Consider the following 21945-nt stretch of genomic DNA (forward strand, 5'->3'; position numbering starts at 1 on the left):
GATTTTTAATCACAGACAACAAAATGAGCATGATTCACAACAGTGATAACTCTTGAAGTACCAGGAAGCATGGAACATCATTGTTATCTTCAACTAGCTCAGTACAGAAAGCTTTTACTTCCTAGGAATATAAAAACAGAATTTTCTGGTCAAACTTTGTACAACTGACAATCAGTTAGCTTAATAAATTAGACTTACCTCTTCTAAAAAATCTGCAGGTAAATCATACAGTTTTGTTAGCTCTCCTATAGTAATCTGGCCTGACTGTTGTAATTTCTCATCAATTTCTTCTGCTAAGTGATCAAGATAGTCACTAGAAAGGAAAAATAAAAAATCAAATAGTAATAATGTTTAGAAACAAAAAGGGATTTATTTTGATAAATAAAACATTCACAAAAAGTTACATGATGAAAAAAAAATGGAAAGAAAAGTATAAGAAGCCATAATAACAACAGAACCAAAACTGATCAAACTATACAAATACACTGTTGAAGCCTATGTTTGCATTGAATTTGGATATTTTTATTCTTCTTAGCCATAGTGAATTGAAGTTTTCATAGCATGTGATTAACATACCATAATAATCAGAATTTTTTTTGTAAATTTAGGGAATGATTTGAATGGTAAAAAGTATGCAATGGTACAGCAGATAACTGATTAAGTTAGAGTTTTGTAAATTTGTCCATTACTAGCAGTCTATTACTTCAGTTTTGTTAAGTGGGTTTACTTTAATGAACAGGTTCATACAAAAGAAGTTAAGTACTACTAGCATATACTTTGAACTCAGTCCTATTAAGAAACATTAGTTGAACCAACTTGTGCAACTTGAAGAAATAAGACACTTTTATTGATGTTGAATGAAATGGTCTTTGTATTCTTTTTAAAGAGCAATCCAAAATGCATTGTTAAAAACAAGAACATGTATGTAGTAATAGGTAAACACAACACCATATAAAATGAAGTTGAGATCTACTATTACAGAACACAAGTTTACACATACACAAAGTTTCAACATCTTCATAGGCTGTATGTAGGGATAAGAAGGATTGATTTGTGGAATCATTTCAGTTAGAAAAAGGAGCTTTTTAGAATGAATGATTTGCATTTAAATATGGTAGGGGCTGACTTGTTTGCAAGAGTTATTAACTTAACTATAAGGGCAGTTTTAAGCTTATGCCAGTGAGAATCACAATAATGGAGCAAATATATAGTGTTGGCAAAAAAGTAGATTTAATGATGAGCTAAGCTACTACTGTTGTAAAGCTAGAAATATAAGAAACTAAATGGATGACCTTAAAGCACTGGCCAGAACAGGCAACTTTTATGTAATAGGAAAAACTGAAATATGGTTAAATGCAGACAATTTTGTAGACTGGAATTTTTTTCTATACAGAGTTTTAGGTTCTTTAAGAGAGATAGAGTACTAAAATTGGGGGGGAAGGAGAAGTGACTTTGTGTGTAAAATGAGAGTCAGATCCTGTTCAAGTTAGAATATCAGAGCTAAATAGTTCTGAGGATGAATCTGAGTCAGAGGTTATAAGGTAAAATGGTTTTTAGTTGGAATTTGTTAGAGACCACCATATGAAACCGATGAAATTAGTGAGAAACTATACAGCAAGATAAGAAATTCAACTTTTATTGAAGATTAGCCTTTTCCTAAATTTAAAATATATTTCAAAAATACTTTATTCACACATATAGCCATTACTCAACCACCAGGGTTACATCTTTACCCATCTAAACACTGGTCTGATTTTTTTCTCACTTGTTCCAGACTTTTATACTTCATTCAAACATCCAGGAACCCAGGCAGAAGGGCCCTCAACTATGGCCTCTTCTCCAAGAGTGGAAGAATTCATTCACTCAAACACTCAAGGAAAAGCCCTTGTCCATCACACCAGTGACCAGAAACCAGGTGTGGTAAGGACTCCCTAGCTCCACTGGTAGAATCAGAAGGTAATGTGCACTGGGGAATCCTGTAGAACAGTAGAATAGATGAATCAAGTTACTTAAATTTTTGAAAACAAATTGACTGCAATTTATTGAACCCAATCATTAGCAGAGATCCTCTTTAGCTTTACTCACAGTAGTCAATAAGTGGTAGTCCAGCATAATATGATAACATCATTTGGTGAATTCCTAGATGATCTTTTGAACATCTAATTTTCACAGAGTTGCAACTGGATTAATAAGAGCACTTCTGACTGGGCAATACAATCCAGTGAAAAAAAAAAGGGTAAGGAACCCTGGAAAATAGAAAAGTAGATACACAAGGATAGAAAAACATCTGCCCTACAACATCGATGATTTCTCCAAGCCCATTCAATTGGCTGTGGTTTCGCTAGATAGTAGATAGCGACAGTGGGAATCTCTTAAAGAAACTTTAAGAAAAAATTGCCAGATCATATAAATAATGTGAGAGAAATGTATTGGTAGAAGTCCAAACATTAGCTTGCATGATGTCCTTCAATGGGCAATTCAAGTATTCAGCTAAAGACATAGAAATGTGAAAATATTGATGAGAATATAATTCATCATCAAACTGAAGTGGGTAATGCTGAGAAGCTTTCTACAAAATTTGGAAGGAAGATAAATATCCCAGAATAGTAGTAAGGGTCAAACAAGTCTGAGAAAACTGTGATCTGTTCAAAATGATTACAGGGTCCAATCTGGATCTCCAAATATCCAAAACAGAATCAAGTCTTTGGAAATCTAAATATATATGCTTCTAATGGTGGTAAGTTACAGCACACTGTTCTGACAAATATGGGGGACAAGGCATAGATATCCCATGACATAACTGAGAGGTAAACCTTCCACTAAGAACACCAATATCAGGTAAAGGAGAAAAAACTAAGTAGTTGCCCTCAGACCTTTCAGCCATCAAGGAATGAGCAGATTCAAAGGCAATTGGGGAAAGCCCTAAAGCCTTATAAGCATGACTGACTACCTGAAGAAATGAAACAGGAGGTGACTGGTCCAACTTGGTCTCATGAAAAGCCAACCTAGTAGATGAAAAAGTGATAAATTAATCTCAATAAGATTCTTATATACACTTCCAGTAAAAGAGGGCATACTGATGTAGGTCGAGAGTATCACAAGACAGGTATCACCACGGGAAGTGAATGAGGTATAAAAAGATTAGAGCAAGTGAGAAAAAAATCAGATCAAATTTTAAATGGGCAAAGATGAAACTCTGGTAGTTCAGTAATAGCTATAAGTGGCAACAGAGGTATTTTTTGGAATTATAATTATGAAGTTTTTAATTTTAAGTACATATACTTAGGAATGTCAGTTAAATCACAAATGGTTCATTCCATGCCAACTCAACTAGGGATTCTCAGTTCATGTCAGAGATCTTCCTTGAAAAAATTCAAGCAAAAACTTCATTTTGATTTATTCAGCCATGTAGTACAGCTTCAGGACTTGCACGGCTGAATAAATCAAAACAATGTTTTTGCTTGAATTTTTTTTATGAAAACTATGACATGAACTGGGAAAAGTTATTTTCTGGGTGAGTTGTAATGGAATGACCCAAAGAAGACAGATTTTCAAAAATTGTTTAAGATGGTTTTCTTCATCGATTGTTTATGTATAATAAACAATTATACCTAGCATAATAATGTTATTTTAGATTTATTGTTAATTTATAATACAGAAATGGCTGACAGGGTGGAGAAGTGATCATTGCTCAATTAGATTTGATGTTTTGTTGCATATGGAGGTAAGAAAAAATGACACTTTGGTTACAAACTAAAAACAAAAATAAATGAATCAAACAAGAATTATGTTAAGTGAATTAACAATATAATTAACTGCAAATATGGGGGGTTCATATGTGTAAAAATTTGTTGAACAATTCTTAAAATTCAAAGATAGGTATGCTTCTTACAGAATAAATAAAAGGTGATTAGCTTCATGTAAAAAATCCTTGTTGGCTTGTAAAATTATAAAGGAGAAAATGCAAGAAAAACATTATAAATAAAAGAAATTTAGACTAATTGGAATGATGGGAAATGCAGAAAACTAAAGAAAATAAGAGTTGGTCAAATGGGAAAATAGGAATTAAAAATATATACAAGAACGGTGGTTGAAAATTTAAATATCAACAGTAAAGATTTCTTTAAATGTAATAAGGGTAAACAATATGTTAGAGGATGATACAGGAATGCTTATACTCAATGGATTATTATATTTTAATTTTTACTTCTATGCTAACTAATGAATATTTAAGAAATGTTCCTCAACTTAAACATTTGCTAGAGAGAAACACAATTATCATATTAATTTTGAACTTAAGAAAAATTGGAAATATAAAATTTGAATTATAAAGCTCCTGGGCTTGACAATATTTGCCTTAGGTTGAGATTTTCGTGAGTCACTTGCTATTATTTTTGCTAAGTCCTTAAAAAGTGAGCAATTGCCAGACAAATGGTAGTTAGTTAATATTAACATTCTTTTCAAGGAAGGTAATAATAATTGTCCTAGTAATTACAGGCCTATTATTCTTCCACCATTGACTGGAAAATGATTTTGAAAGTCAATAAAATATGTTTTGCAAAGTCACTTAACAAAATTTAAAATTTTACTGGATAGCTAGTATGGTTTCATTAAAAGAAAATCTTTTAAAACTACACTTTTAACATTCTTTGAAAGGTTTCTGCTAATTCAGATGAGTGTGCAGGTGTGGATTTGGTGCATCTGTACTAACAGAAAGCATTTCATAAGGTGCCACATAAAAGATTTGTTAAAATTATCTCTGTAGCTTGGGTGATATATTGGATCATTGGATAGGAAACTGGTTGGATGGAAGAAAGCAGAGAGTTATTATAAAGATGGTAAGTCAAACTGGATTCACAAGTTAAATATTCAGGAATCAGTCTTAGGGCTTTTCTTCTTTTTAACTTACATCAATGACAGATGAAGGTATGGTCAATAGATTATTCTGTTGCTTTGCAAAAAGATTTGGATTATTTGGTTAGCTGGGCAAATAAATGGCAGATGATTCTTAATTATAATAAATGCAATATCATGCATAACAGATGTCAAAAATTTAATTATTGGTAAAATTTTGATTTGAATAACCTTAACAATGTGATGGAGGATAAAGATCTTCGTGTTCTGATTGATTTAGTCATCCAAACAATGTACTGTTACTAGTGAGAGGGTAAATAGGACTTAGGTGTATCTAGAGAAATATATATATAATACTGGATATGAGCTTTAAAAAAGTTATATTGTATGGGTGACTGGTTGGATTCCATATGGGGTGGTGTGTTTAACCAAAAAAGAATATCATATCATGAAAATGGTTCAAAGGAATGCTACCAGGATGATACCTGGTACAAAAATGTTGTCGTAAAAGGATCAGTTAAGATCTCTGGAAATACTTTCTATTGAAAAAAGATAACTTAAAATTAGATATGATTGGAGTGTTTAATATTGTAAAAGGGAACTGACAGCTATGATGTATCACAGTTTTATATATTTACTAGTGAGTTTTGTAAAGCTAGGAGACAAATACAGTCTGACAGGGCAGAATAAGTAGTCTCCAGATTTGTTAGATGCAATTAAGGCTTGATAAATATTTGAATGATAATGAATGGAATTCAGTTTTTTATTTTAGAGTTTAGTAGAGTAGATGGGATGGCCCAGATGGACTAATAGGTCTTGTCCTTAAACTGTAGTTATGTTTATAAGAATTATAAGACACTAACTTACATATATGTATTTAAGATTAAAGTTGCATAAATATATTATTACATTCTCTAGTGTCATCTTAACCTAGAATGTAATAGCTATATGAACCAACCCATAAAAGTTTACAAAACCAATTTCCAGCATTTTATTTATAAAACACTTGGACCAAAATCGTAAACATATATTTTTTTAAATTTCTACCATATCTAGCTCCCATTTCAACTCAATCTCACTAGTCCATTTACCACTTTTTTCAAACAATAACATGATAGGTTAAATATCCATATATAAATTAAACAAATGATGTAACAAATTTGTTATTTTATATATTTAAGTGCAATGTACACCCTGTTTGCTTTTATCTATGGCTAAACACTTGTATCTAAATATGTAATACCACTGTGTCTTAACTATTTTTTCATGTTTTACTTAATTACATGTGTGATATTTCCAAGAGAAAATACAGAAATACTGTAAAACAAAAAGTTGGTAATAGAAGTTAAATATTACATGACATACCTGTTAATTAATTGGCCAAGAACAAGTTTTATTCCTTGCTCTGTTTTAGCAAGTTCACTAGCTTTAGCTTCAATGTGGCTGAAGTCCACAGAAAGTAACTGTGCAAGTTCAACCAAGTAGATCCTTCCTTTAGAAAAAACAGTTGAATACTGTGTCATGTTTAAAGATACTATGAGAATATAATGGCATCAAATCTTTATTTGAGTTAGGTGTTGAATATTAAATACTTCCATTACATAGCATTGGCTTTGCATGTACTAGGATTCCTTTTGTAATACAGACACAGCTGAGCATTTAATTTGATTAATCAATATAAATAATTAGCTATAAGCATTAATTTATTTTGGACTAATGTTACATAAAAAAACTGGTTCATTAATATGTCACAGAAATAACTGACTAATCACAATTGGTGTTTACAATTATTACTATTTTTGATCATTCCAAATATCCAAGTAATCAAACTGATATTATTTTCGATTAATTCACACTCATTCAGTTTTGGGCTAGTATGGCTCTGTGATTAATGGGATTGCCTTATGAGTGAAAGTTTCAGGTTTGATTCCTGTTGCTACCAAACATGCTTGCCCTTTCAGCATTATATCTGTTCCTCAATTACAAAAAACTACTAAGCCTATTTTCCACTGTTTGTAATGTTGAACTGCTGGCCAAAGGGAAGGCAACTGAAGGCAGCATCTATACTTGTGTTAATGTTTCACCAACAAGTAATGAAAGTGACAACTGACTATGATGTTATAAAGCCCTAACAGATGAAAAGTTAAACATGTTTGGTGGCAGTGGGTATTGGTTTTATAATTTTTAATTCACAAAACCACACCCTAAACACCAAGCTATGCTGACCTAAGAATTTATACTGTTTTCTTATTATACACTAAAAAAGTACAGTGTTTTATTATTACAGGAAAGTATGCAATGAAATGGAGGGTTTGAGATTGGGGAGTCATCCCCTTAGCATTAAATATTTAATACATACACACACACAAACACTAGGAAAAGTCAAATTTAAATTGCTGAATACTTATTTTCAACGTGAACTACTACAAAATAATGAGAAATATAATTTTTGTTTTCCACTCGGTAACTATGAAAATACACAACATATATAACACAGCTAAAACAAGACAAAAACATAAAAATTCTAAAAGCAGATAAAGGTAACACTATAGTCATAATGAACACGAATGAATACATCCAAAAAATGAATAACATCCTATCAGACATGAACAAATTTAAACCAATACACACAAATCCAACAAAGACACACGAGACGCAACTGAACAAATTGCTACTACAAATGAAAAAAGCCAACACAATTTCACAAACACTTTATTTCTACCTACATAAAACCGACTCACGCACACAGCAAACATACGGCATCCCCAAACCTCATAAACCAGATTGTCCATTACGACCAATAATGTCCACATATGAATCGTTTAATTACAATCTTGGTAAATACATAGCATGGGCATTCTCCAAATACGTAACATCAGCCAGCTCATTCATCAAAGACTCTTTTAATTTCAAGTCTAATCTAAATCAACTTAATCATAAAGCCTTAATGGCCAGTTTCGATGTTATATCCCTTTTCACAGAAGTTCCAACCACTGAAGCCTGCAAGATAGCCTCAGAACTCTATATCCGAGACCCTAAACCAACTATAGACATTCCCAGTAACCAGTTAGCAACCCTCATAGAATTCACCACGATAAAGACAAACTTCATGTTCAACAACCAAAACTATATACAAACAAATGGCCTAAGCATGGGCAACCCAGTATCACCAGTTCTAGCCAATATTTTTATGACACAAGTTGAAACACAAGCAATTAACACAGCATTACATCCACCACTATACTGGTACAGATATGTAGATGACACGTTTGCGGGATTCAAATCTACAGAACACATACTTAATGTTTTCAATCACATTAACTATATACATCCCAACATTAACTTCACATGTGAACAGGAAGAAAGCAATCAAATATCATTTCTTAACCTCAAAATTACAAGAACCGACACACAATTCAAAACAGAAATCCACCGAAAAATCACCCATACTGGACTATACATTCCTTGGGACTCAGCACACGAAACAAAACAAAAACTCAACATACTAAGAAACCAAATAAACACAGCCATAAAACTATGCTCACCAGATAAAATTAACGATGAATTAGACAAAATAACACAATACTTCATCAGCATTATACGCACACACCTGGACAGAAAGCAAAATCAACCAACTAAAGTAAATATATCTCACGAATCAAAAAATCACGAAACCATATACTGCTGTATACCATATATTCCTGACATCAGCAAACAAATAACCAACATTTGGCAAAAACTAGTAACAAAATATGACATTCCAGTTAATACCAAATTTATTCAAAAACCAGGCACAAAACTGAGGTCTATACTATGTAAAAACTACACTGACAAACACCACACCAACATTATTTATAAAATACAATGTGATAACTGCCACGACTTCTATAATGGAGAAACAAGTAGAAAAATGGAAACCAGATTCAAAGAACATAAAAAGTCACCTTCACACGTTTTCGAACACTGCAAGTCAAATAAACACAACATAGCCATATAAAACACTCAAATACTAAATAAAGAAACAAACATAAACAAACGCAAAATTAAAGAAGCCGTACTTATACAACAACTTAAACCCAAAATAAACCAATATAAAGGAACGCCTTTATACCTATATTAATATAATAAAATAAATAAAATTATATATTCAAACATCTAATACTGCCCTCTACATTCCGACACTCAGTTACACAACCCCTTTTAAACATGTGGTCAGCTTCCGGTCAGTTACCTCTTTCTTTGTGAACCTGACGATGACCGCAGAAGGTCAAAATGTTGTTCGCTCTTCTATGTAAAATATTTTCTCAACCAAACGAGTCGTTTTTGCATATAAATGTTGCATCTTTTGTATTTTGTTGCATATATATTTTCATGTATAACAGATTAGGGTTAAAAAGTAGCTTAACACTAAATCATTGTACTTCGTAGCTGTTATATTAAATGAGGAATATTTCAAAAATGTCTTAAAAAGCCCAAAACAGGAATATTAAACTCAAGTGAGAATAGCCAAAATTAATTACCCATCTCTAAATATAAATTGAGAGAATGATATTTATTTATAAAAGTATTTATTTAACAATAAAATTGGTTGACATGATGAAAGTTGTAATTTTTGACAAATTAACTTACAATATGACAATGTTTAATGAAATATACCTACAGCAACATATGCATGTTAATAAATAAACATGTGGCATCACACTTATATATGACCATTAGAAAAAATCATTCATGAGTGTTAAACTACACAAAAGAATCAATTACACAAAAAACAACCAGTAAGCAAAATATGGATGAAAACAAAAGAATTGTCTTGGATGTTAATACCTCGTGATACAATGTTAACTGTTATTGCTGATTTACAAAATATTATTTGAAAGCATATAGCATCTGTAATTTTTCATGAAAAGATGATAGTAATGTTTTTCAGTAGGAGTGTACCAATATATTTTGATGTAATCAAACTAAGATACTTACAAATGGATACAATTATCAGTGGTAAATTAAATTCATGGTCAGTAGCTTTGTTATTGCATCAAACATAAACTTGTTGAGCCACTGTTTTGGGAGGTTATATTCACACAAGCAGAATGAAACATTTGTATAAACACACACATTTTTAATGTATTTTACAAACACTATATTAATATAAGGATCAGTTAAAACATGCTTGAAAATGTATGCTGTACACCGATTGAGGTAAAAAGGAACAAATGTGGTGAACCTCTCTAAGTCACACCAAGCCAATACTGAACCTGGAAGAAAACTCAAATTGAGAGATACTGTAAATACTTGTGAATTTTAATGGTCAAAAGTATAGGTTAGTATCTACCAACCTTAATCAGCTCATTCATGAAGAAATGAATTTTGCAGTCCATTTCTTTCCTACTGGACCCAGGCTTTTTTTTACAGAAAAACCAGATGATAGTGGTGGGTATGCATACCTGGGTCAAAGGGTGAGCAGTGTTAGCAATTTTTACAGGAAAACTAACAGGGGGTAGGCAGAGCAACTATTATTGGTCAAGCAGAGAACTAACAAAGCCTAGGGAGTGTAATGTTCACAAGTGTTGGGGATGTATCTTCCATAGACAACTGACGTATGAAGGCATATCCTGCACAAAGAAAGAATAAATATCTTATACATATATTGGTGTCTGTCTGAGCACCCATCTGCCTCCTACTGGAAAAGCTGTACATGCAAGCAAAGCTCAACATTAACTTTTGAAATAACATGAGAACAGGCATGTATAATAGCACGAGAACAGGTGTGTACAATGTTGATGTCAAACTATTTTACAGCATGATATTCGAAACTAAATTATTAGAAGTTAATCATACTGTCACCCATGTTTGCAAATGTGATGTAACATAAAGAATAAAAATGTAGATTTATCATACGTAATTGTTGATTAGCTCTTAGAATGAGTGAAATACTCCAAAATTACTTTTCACAATGAGTGGCATAAGTAGCTTAGAGATTTGGCTTTGTATGAAACCAAGAAGTGTAACACAATTTTTTAAAGTCTATGAAATAATCTAAAATGAAAAATAAACTTAAACTTTTCCTGTCACTATGAAGAGGTCTTTTTTTTCCTTTTTTTTTTACTAGATGAACTAGGGATGGGTACTTTTGCTTGCTTTTCAATGAACAGAGGAATATCCTGATGTACCACACAAGCCTTAAAGTTATTTTTGACCTCATTTCTGGCCTTCTGCCTGGAAAAAGAGGATATCATACTAGTAGGATCAACCAATATGCCAATACTAAGTCTTATTCAAGAATTCAAGGAGCCATACCTAACTTTATTATTACATGATTATAAATAATTAAATCAACATAAACTATCACTTTAAGATTTCATTAACAATGATATTATTTTTATTAGAAGGTGCTTTGATGTATTTTGTGATGTTTTCTATGAAGAATTTCCATATATCAAAGGTAAATATACTTAATTCACCAATTTTCATTAAAGTGTATAATTTTATGATTATGTAACTGATTTATGTTAAAGAGATTTCAAATGGCACAAGGAGAGTTTGAAATTTCAGTATGCATGACAATACTGATGATACACTTGTGTTTAGTTACACACATTTTGATTCTAACACTTGACAATCTTCTACACCTTTAGTGAACAGGCAGAAATTTTATAATTCAGATTTAATAGTATAAGTTATGTACATTTCTAAGTACAAATTTAACTTACAAACTACTATTGATATTAAATATACAACACTAAATCCATTACACTTCACCTTTATAGAATTAAAAATTATCTAATTAGATATAATACATTATCAAAGAATTATACGGCTTCAATAACCATGACAGTACATAACACAATCAATACAAATAACCTTATGATCATAAAGTTATATAGCATGTCAAAGTGCACCAGCACAAATGTTATGAACCCCTTTAAAATGACTATTTTTAAATTATACTTTGATAATGATATAAGCTAACTTAATAGTCTCCTGTTTTGTCCTTCATTTGGTTAAAAAACATCAACAGGTTATGATCAGCATAAATGACAAGAGGCTACTGTTATACAGGTACATGAACACACAAATGTTCCAAAGCTAACACTAAAGCTAATGTTTCTTTTTCTGAAGTAGAATAATTCTTTTGGTAACAAATGTTTTAGCAAAATAACAAACAGGGTGTTCAATACCTTTGCTATCCGATTGTTATAGAATAGCACCAGCACCACAATCACTGGCATCAACAGCTAATGCAAAAGGCTCATCAAAGACAGATGTCATTAATACAGGATATGTGCACAATAAAGATTTGTCCTTTTCAAAAACAGATTGACATGTTTTAGATCACCTGACTTTTGATTTTTCTTCAATGGGTTGGTTAATACTAAAGTAATGTCAGCAAAATCTTTACAAAACTTCCTGTAATAACCAGACATTTTCAAAAATCTCAAACTTTTCTTGTTGGTATGAGTTGGATAATCTACAATACAATCAACTTTCACTTTGAATGTTGAGACAGGTTTTAAAGAAGTAACAGGAAATTTCTGGTTAAGTTTTCTGACCAACTGACAGGTATGACAAGTTTTACAAAACTGAGAAACAAGTCACCTAATTTTTGGCAAAATGAAATGTCTCATAATTTTATTATGTCTTGTTGAGACCTAAATGACCTTCCATTGGGAGTTCATGAGCATATTTCAATATTTCAGAATGATATGCTTTTAGAACAACGATTTCATAAACTACAGCCCAGTCCTAAGAAGCTGGCACATTTGCTGGTCTCCACTTCCTCAAAAACACACCATCTCTGAAAAAATAACCATTTGGAACTTTCTCCAATTCATCTTTTGGGAGTGAATATTTAAATAGAAGAGATATGTGGATTCTTTTCTTGCTTAGAAATCAGTATACTTCTAGTAAATGGAAATTCACTAGATGAACCAGATCCTTATGTCCACAACTGTCACTCACTGAGGAATTGCCAGTAGGATGATCATCCACAAGATACCCACTGGATCAAAAATAATGTCTGAAACAAATTTATAGTATTGTCCACTGAATATATGTCTATAATTTGTTTTTTTTTACTAATTTCTTAACCTTAGCTCGAGTCATCACACTAGGGAAACAAATCAAAATTTTCCGCAACATCATCATCCTCAGATGAAACAGTGATCAGCTCACTAATTTTGAGTTAGCCAACAACTTTTCTCTCCAGCCAAACCTTTTCCCAACAATAATGATACATCCTTAAATGGCAGAGTAGGTCATATTCCAACCACCACTGGTTCTGAAACTAGGTCTGATGTCAAATAAAAGTTATGAAGAGGAACATTAATACAGCCACCTTCAATACCCGGAGCAATGATTGGGTTACCCTAGTATCATGTATAATACTACGAAATACAAAAGGTCTAAATTCTTCCTCAACTACATCAGTCTTTATATCAGTGGCCACATCAACAACATCGTGTGATCTGGTGAAGCTGTACACATGTGGACACAAGTGCAACTGAATGTTGCCTACTTTTCTTTTTCAAACACCAACAACTGGACATAATTCAGTCAGGATTTTTACAAAAACAGCAGCCAGTCCTTGATTGTCTTGATGATATTTTACCCTGACAGTCAGAATATTTGAAACTAGAGAAGCTGGATTTTATTTAGAGGATTTTTTAACTTTAATGGATTAAGCAGATACAGGTTTTCGCTGATATGGTAGGAATTTCTTTTTTATGAAAAGCGGTTTTATGTGTTAAAGTGTAGCGTTTCAACTTTCTTAATATCCAAGTAGGTTTTGAGGTCGTCACATGCACAATGTTTAAATTCCTCAATTACACAAAATTGTCTTAGTATATTAAAACTGTTAACAATTATGTAGAAAAATTACATGCAAGTTTGATTATGTTGCTTGTTATAACCTTGAAACTTTTGGCAATAAACCTCTTAGACTAACTTGTATGCTTTGAGAATAGCTGATTTAACCTTTTCATAATTCATACAATATTCTAGACACACAGAGTTGCATAAGCTTCTGTTTACCATTTAAATCACCCTGTAACAATAATTAATATTTTTTGTTGGCCATTCCATGGTTTGGACAACCTTCTCAAAATGTTAAAAATATTTATCCACTTCATTTTAAATGAATGATGATACTTCAACATATTAAGTTCAACTGTCATTTTGTCTTGGCAGACATGAGTTGAGTCTAGTTTCTATTTTTTTCAACTTCAATGTGAGCTTTTTGTCCTCAAGACATTTATTTTTACTTTCAGCTTTGATACAAGCTTGCTCTTTCTCTTTTTTTTTGGCTTTGATACAAGCTCATTCAAGCTTTATTTGTTTTGGGGAGCTAGTTAATTCTATGTTCTTCAGTCTTTGCTATTCACGTTAAGATTTTCACTACTGAAGTTATGTAATGTCTTCATAAAAATATTAATGAATATTAATATTCCTCTGAAATTAAACAGTTTGTAATGTTTAAAATCTATAAACGTTTCTGGTCAAATATCAGAAGTTCCAGATGTATAAGTATTAATCACACATACAGCTTTTGAGTTTTATTGCATACCAACCCAAGCAAACCAATACTACATACTGTCTCTTGGCATGGCACATTAGTTACATTTATAGGTATGAGGAAAGTTTCTAGAAACTTCAGCCTGCACAACAATACTGATACTACACTAGTATTCAGTTTCACACAGATATTGTTGGTTCTTATGCTCAATAATCTACAACTTTAATGAATATAAGGTTATATTTCAAAATATATGATAGTAAATCCGTCACATCAGCACCACCTCAAAGTGCAGTCTCAGAGCACCCTGGAAACACACCACTGGACCTAATACATGTCCATCTCCTTAAGAATAAAGCTATAGACAGACTCAACTCAGAATACCACACCCCCAGCCTTCACTGTTGAGTAATGCTGGATATCATAGGTAGGAGATACCTGATCTGCCTGGAAAGGATAAATTGGGAATTCATGCCATATATCAGCTTGCTAAATGGATTTTTAAAATGAAAAACAATTATTGTAGTGCAGAGAAACACATTAGTGAATGCTATGTCAAGAAAAAGTGCTAATATTATCTGAATGAGATACTTATATACAGTACCAGGATAGAGGGCATACAGACATAGGTGGATATTGTCACGAGATAGAAATCACCAAAAGCAATTAAGTTGGTCGTAAAAGAGTAGAGCAAGCAAGAAAAAAAATAGACCAATGCTTAGATAGGCAAAGGAAAAGAACCCTGGGAGTTGTGTAACAGCCATAGTGTGAGGGAAAGGAAGTACATTTTAGAAGTCTCATGTTATATTACTTAACCCACTCTAGTTTTACCCCTTGAAAATACCCCATACAAGATTCCACTTTTCTGAAACACTCTGTAGAACATTTATGAAAGCTCAAACACACAAGTAATTGAATACATACCATGAAATGACTTTCTTTTAAGACACGTCCAACATAAACATGCCAACATCATTACTACAAGCAAAATAAACAAATATAAAAACAGGTTTAAAGATTTGACCTTTTTTTTGGGTTGTCCAGAAATAAATGTCCTTTTTGAACTGCAAAGTTTGGAAAAGCATACACCAGTGTTGTAAAACATTCTTTAATCAAAGTAAGCACCATTTGCTTCAACACACTTTTGCCAACTTGTAACAATGCTGTTTCTGCCCCTTCTGTAGAAATCAGAGTTTCTCTGGTCAATGAACTCTCTGAAAGCTTCTTCTGCAGCAGCCTGATCTTGAAAGCAATTATTGTTAAAAAGTTATCAGTGTTTGAAAAAAAAAATCTGTAGGGGAAAGATCTGAGGAAGAAGGTGGATGAAGAAGAACCTTGATTCTCAATTCATTCAATTTTTGGAGCAATTTTGTTCATCTTCAGCCACCTCATGCAGAACTCACTTATCCAACTTTTTTGTCTTTCCAACTGTACTCAGGTGGTTGGTAATGTTTGTTTTGCTTGTGCCTAGCTTTTCTGCAAGCTCACATACTGTTGTGCAAGGGTCTGTCTCAACTGCTTCCCTCAATGTGTTTTCCTCTAAGGATGACTTCCTTCTATGACTTTCATGGTCTTCAAGACTTTCATCTCCATGTCAAAACCTTTGCAACAAATGCTGACCTGTATGTTCAGTAACAGACCCATGGCTAAAAGAGGCTGAAATCTTACTTTTTATGGTATGATTAAATCTTACATTGAAGATTATAAATATAATATTAAATCTTGCAGGTTATAAATTTATAACCTGGAAGCCTAGATTCAGAAACACTTTGCAACAAAATTATTTCAAAGTTACATTTTGTATATATGCTAGTTTACATTAAGGTTTAAAGGTCAACAAATAGTTTTAGTTTTGGGGAGTGGAAGTAAGGTTGATGGGCATCACTGCTTTGATTTTTTTTTACATTAACAAATAAATAAATACCTCTGTGAACAATCAGTTCATCTTTAACCTCTTTCACAAGATGTTTTGGTGTAATATACTCCTTGCCATCAACTGTGAAGATGACTTCAATTAATTTCTCCTCCAGTAACTTCTTCACAATCTCTACACAGTTTCTTTCAGATAACCTGACAAAAAATATCATGCAAATATTTAGGTCTTCTAAATCAACAAACCTCAAGATACCTACATTTTTTTAAATGAAATATTGATTTTTTTCAACAAAGTATATGCACTGCCAAGTTAGACTTCTCTTGTAAACTTCTGTGTAGTTCTTGTAGTCCCTGCAGTTAGTTCTTTACAAAGATTTTAACTTAAACAGGAATCACGACCATTCATAAGAACTCTTAAGCTTTAAACAACTTTTCATTAATAAAAACATTTTCTCCTCAATAAGGTATAATACAGAATATTTGTATATGCATCTCATACACAAAATTTACATGTACCTTACAAGTAACAGGCATACCATTCTGGATATGACGGAACTCAAAAAAACAAAAATACCCTCCTTTCACCTTACTTTCTCTCTCAGTAAGATAACAGATAGTTTTTGAAAGTCCAAATTAGTACAAAAAAAAGGGAAATGCTCAAAATGTTCGGCTGAATGTTTGGCCATGGTGATAAATATAGTTATTTTACAGGAATTTAATTGATACTTCTCCACCAATAGGAAGGTGGCACATCCTCCATGTGTAGTACTTGCTTTGTGTATAGTTGTATTGGGAAGGTAGGGGGGATTATTGAATGTCTATCTGAAAAAATGTTTTCAACTAAGGACAGACCACAATACTCACTTTTTTACAGAACAGATAGGTTGAATCTCACATCACAAAATGGTGGAGAGACTAACATAATGAAATTAAAAAATTCACCTCCTTTCTTAGAATATAGCAACAAAAATAGGAAATTCAAATGTTTCTTCTACCAGGGTGTAGGAAGCTCAGTTGTAGCATCACTTGGTGGGAGAACTCACCTATCTCAAGCACTGTATAGTCTCTGCCTTATACAAACAGATGTGAAAAATGATACATTAAAAGAATGTCCTGCATGGTGCTAAAGTGTTACAAAGTTGAGTGTATATCTCACAAAGTTAGCAGACCTATGTTAAATGCAGCTAGTAAAATATATCAAGTTGTATACTATGTGAGAAATACACAATCTTCTTTTAATACTATACAGACCCAGAGATGGCTCATCCCAAGAAGAACTCAAGGTCCATCTGGCTGGTCACAACCACTACAAATATTACACTCCTTAGTTTTGGAACAGCCTGTAATACACTTGTAGGTAGCCATCCATATCCTCCTTTCCATCACAGGGTACATCAAATCATGCATAAAATTTGCAATACCAAGATGCTTGGGTGATTAAAAAAGGAAAGTGTGACTTTAGATTGGTGTAATCCCACTTGTATGTGATTGAGTTGTATGTGATTGTATGTGATTGGACCTATGGTCCAATACTGATTTACAATGGATTACCAAAACCAGGGACAGCAAAACTACACTTGCTGATACCATTACAGTGCTCCTTGGTTATAATACAGGTTTAGTAGGAGACAAGGGGAACTACATTATAATACCTCCTGCAGTACAATGAAGGAAATAGTCATATTACCCAAAACAGTATGTACATACACCTTCATATTTTTTAATTAACTTCAATTACTGTAAACAAAAAATACAAAAAATAATTTACTGACATTATATATGCAAAAACGGCTCATTTGGGTTGAGAAAATATTTTACGTAGAAGAGCAAACAATGTTTCGACCTTCTTAGGTCATCGTCAGGTTCACATCTTTGACGATTACCTAAGAAATTCGAAACATTGTTTGCTCTTCTACGTAAAATATTTTCTCAACCCAAACGAGCCATTTTTGCATATATATTTCTCTACAAGTGGGTTTTCTTGACATCACTGATTAATGTACTGACATTGATATTATAGTCACTACATAGAATAATTTACTCAGTTAAATAACTTCTTTAAAGAGTCACTAATTTTTTGATGTGTTGTACCAGACTTTCTTCTGCAAGGTCATTTTTTTGCTAAGAATAAACATAGCCTTCTTTCTTCTGCTATCCATCCATATACTATACCAACAAAAACATCCAACTCTTCTTCAATCTGCACTTTAGAAACCCCAGTGTTTATTAACTCAATAATTGTTAGTTTTTACTCAATTGTGTGTGCCTTTTTCTTATGTTCATCATCACCCACAAAAAAAAACTAATTTAATAACATAGGGCAACTGTGATTACTCCTCACAGTAATCAAATAAATACAACACTAAGAAACTACTAAAGATTGAATTACTCAGGAGACACACAGCAGAATGTTCCTCACAGGAATGTAGGATGAGGAGAGAAGACCCCACAGTATATCCAAATCTGTAGTATACTTAATGCCATTATAACTGGGTAGCACTGTATTTGTAGTTGCATGTGCAGCACATTGTGAAAGAAAATAAGTCAAATACATATACAATCAAAGCAGTCTTGCAGGGAACCCTTCTTACTGAACATCAATCAGAGGCAAATGGGTTAACACTTTCTATTAATCTGTACTAAATAACAATTTCAGGGGACGATAGTATTCTTTATACTTCATCAACCTCAATAAGTTTCCTCCACAAACCGTAGAAAACATTATACGCACACACCTAGACAGAAAGCAGAATCAACCAACTAAAGTAAATATATCTCACGAATCAAAAAAACCACGAAATCATATACTGCTGTATACCATATATTCCTGACATCAGCAAACATAACCAACATTTGGGAAAAATTAGTAACAAAATATGACATTCCAGTTAATACCAAATTTATTCAAAAACCAGGCACAAAACTGAGGTCTATACCATGTAAAAACTACACTGACAAACACCACACCAACATTATTTATAAAATACAACGTGATATATATGAAGAGTTCCACTTATTATCTCCAGTGTTAGAAGTATGAATTTCTTTTTTTTTGGGGAGGAGGGGCTCCAACTGATGAGGGAAAGGTAACGTGCAATAAAAGGAAATAACCAATCAACTTCTTACAGCCTCTAAGACTTCAAAAATGCAACTGGAGGAAGCAACACTCAGAAGTAGATGAAACTGCAATCTAACAGAAAGATATATTAAGGTAATGTTGGTAAGTTAAACTGACAAATTTTAATATTAATCAATTGTATACAATTTTCCATGTAATGTTCTTTTACAAGATATTCTGCACTGTGATTGACCTACCACATCAATGGTTTATATAGCCGAGTGTTATAGTGTAATATAGTGATGGTGTTTTCTTACAGCAAAGCCACATCGAGGTATCTGCTGAGTCCACCAAAGGGAATCGAACCCCTGATTTTAGTGTAAATCCACAGACTTACTGCTGTACCAGTGGGGACATGCAGTATAGGGCATTGATTGGCTGGACTTAATATGATTGAGATGTTAATGCAGACCCTACTCTAGCTTATTTCCTTTGTAGATAGAGGGCTACTAAAGCTTTTGTTGATTCTTTTTAGTGATTTAAATGAATCATACAAATTTTTTATATTGCTAAGGAAAAATAATTTGGGTGAGCTAGAGTTAAATTTGAGAGTACATGGTCCCACCCAGTTCTAGTCCTGCTTTAATGTGACCCTTATGGCACCTCAGATTGAAAAGGTTAATAAATGTGAATGTTTTATTTCTGGAGGGGAAGGTGAAATTAAAGGGGATTTGTTTTGTTTTTGAATTTCGCACAAAGCTACTCAAGGGCTATCTGCATTAGCCGTTCCTAATTTAGTAGCATAAGACTAGAGGGAAGACAGCTAGTCATCACCACCCACTGCCAACTCTTGGGCTACTTTTTTACCAACGAGTAGTAGGATTGACTGTCACATTATAATGTCCCCACATGGCTAAAAGTGCAAGCATGTTTGGTGCAACAGGGATTCAAACCCGTGACCCTCAGATTACGAGTCGAACACCTTAACTCACCTGGCCAGTTAGAGGGGATCCAATTAAGGTGTTAAAAATAATTAATGGTACCAATATTTTTTATCCATACTTTAACAACAAAAATGGTAGTACACTGGGACTAAAAAAAATTTTGAAAGGATAGTGGATATCTTTAGCTTAGTTTTATTTATTTATTTTTTTCAAGTGCTAACACAGTAACACTAACAGGCCTTTGGAATATGCTGCCTTCAGATGTGGTGGATGCAATAAATCTAAAGGAGGGTTCAATAAATAGCTTGTTTTTTTTTTTTAATAGAATGAAAGGCTCGAGTCGAGAATTGTTATACTATTACTAACATTAACTGCATATGTTTAGTTGTCCCTTAAGTTTTAACAACAAAAAATCAATGGTTTCCTTTCATGGCTAATTCAAAAAAACTGATCTCATCAGATTTTACCAGTCTCACTTCTGAACATATTCAGGTTTTCCCAATTAATTTCCAATAATAAATTTATTAATGCTAACGTTAGATGGAACTACACTACAGTTAAACCTATCAGTATTATTAACACAATAGCGTCGTGTGCAATCATACGTTTGCATACTGACACGTGTTACGGTTTATCAAATTTCATATATGTTAGGTGATGCCTTTCAAGTTAACATAACACATACTTGTATCAGTGTTATCCAAGTTATTATTATTGTTAGCAATTATACCTTTGAACTGAAGAAGTTAGCTGAGCTCTTTGAAAATCTGCTGCAAGACGTTTCACCTCTTCCCAAGCTGAGGCCATGTTTATCTAAAACAACTTCACCAGATGTCGTGAAGTTTCAATGTTTTAAATCGAGAAGGTTTGATAAATATGACACACACACACACAATATTAAAAAAAAAAAAAACACGAACATAAACGTTTCAATAAAAAATGTTTTGTTTTGATTTTTCTCACTTTTGTTGATTGGTTTCAAAGTTACTCGAGGTTGTCCATGTTAGCTGTCTCTAATTTTGAAGTGATAAACTACAGGAAAGGCAGATAGTAAAATGTATTAAATTGGAAGTAAGAACAGTTTTTAACTAGCGATCAGTTCAACAAATCAGTTTCCAAGTTAAAAAAATGACAAGTGTATGTATCGAAAACTTTCCTTTTCGGAGTTCTCCAGTGGCACAGCGATATATCTTACAATGCTAGAGCCCGAGTGTCGATACCCGTATTGGTTAGAGCTCAGATAGCCCATTGTGAAGCATCACGCTAAATTACAATGAAACGAACAAAACCTTTTCGGAATAAAATGGTTTATTTATAAAGAATTCTGATATCAGAACAAATTAATTTGTTAAAAAGACATTTATAAACCTTTTAGAACAATTTTGAATTAAGCATGATTTATTTGAAGCATTTTCAATTCTTGAAAATTCTAGAATTCAATGTATTCCCTTAAATAACAAGGCCTAGCATTGTCTGATTGATAAGAGTGCTTAACTCGCAATCTGCGGGTATCGGGTTCTCTCTGTTAAATATGACAAATATGATGCATCAATACTATAAATTTCCTTTACAATCTTAAACTCCTTAGTAGGATTTCCTCTAATTTTTAAAGATAAAACAATTTCACAAATCTTAACCTCTCCTCGTATGACAATATTTCCATTCCAGATATCATTCTAACATCTCTACTTTAAACCCTTTCA

At 32.7% G+C, this 21945-nt stretch overlaps 1 protein-coding gene across 4 annotated transcripts in view; it reads right to left on the reverse strand.

Moving 5' to 3' along the window:
- The window catches only part of Ufl1 (UFM1 specific ligase 1), a 100510-nt gene extending 79387 nt beyond the window's left edge, over positions 1–21123 (reverse strand). For all 4 annotated transcript variants that reach the window (XR_013031943.1, XR_013031942.1, XM_076516440.1 and 1 more), the window contains exons 1-4: positions 20973–21123; positions 16290–16435; positions 6220–6346; positions 199–313 (exon numbers count right to left, since the gene is read on the reverse strand). Coding sequence is in view for 2 of the 4 variants with exons in the window: in XM_076516440.1 (XP_076372555.1) it covers positions 199–313; positions 6220–6346; positions 16290–16435; positions 20973–21049 (465 nt within the window). In the remaining 2 variants the exon portion in view is untranslated. The remainder of the gene's footprint in view (positions 1–198; positions 314–6219; positions 6347–16289; positions 16436–20972) is intronic.
- Between the last annotated feature and the right edge of the window lie 822 nt (positions 21124–21945).

The sequence above is a fragment of the Tachypleus tridentatus genome, chromosome 7 (genome assembly GCF_004210375.1).
Source record: "Tachypleus tridentatus isolate NWPU-2018 chromosome 7, ASM421037v1, whole genome shotgun sequence".
NCBI classification, from domain to species: domain Eukaryota; kingdom Metazoa; phylum Arthropoda; class Merostomata; order Xiphosura; family Limulidae; genus Tachypleus; species Tachypleus tridentatus.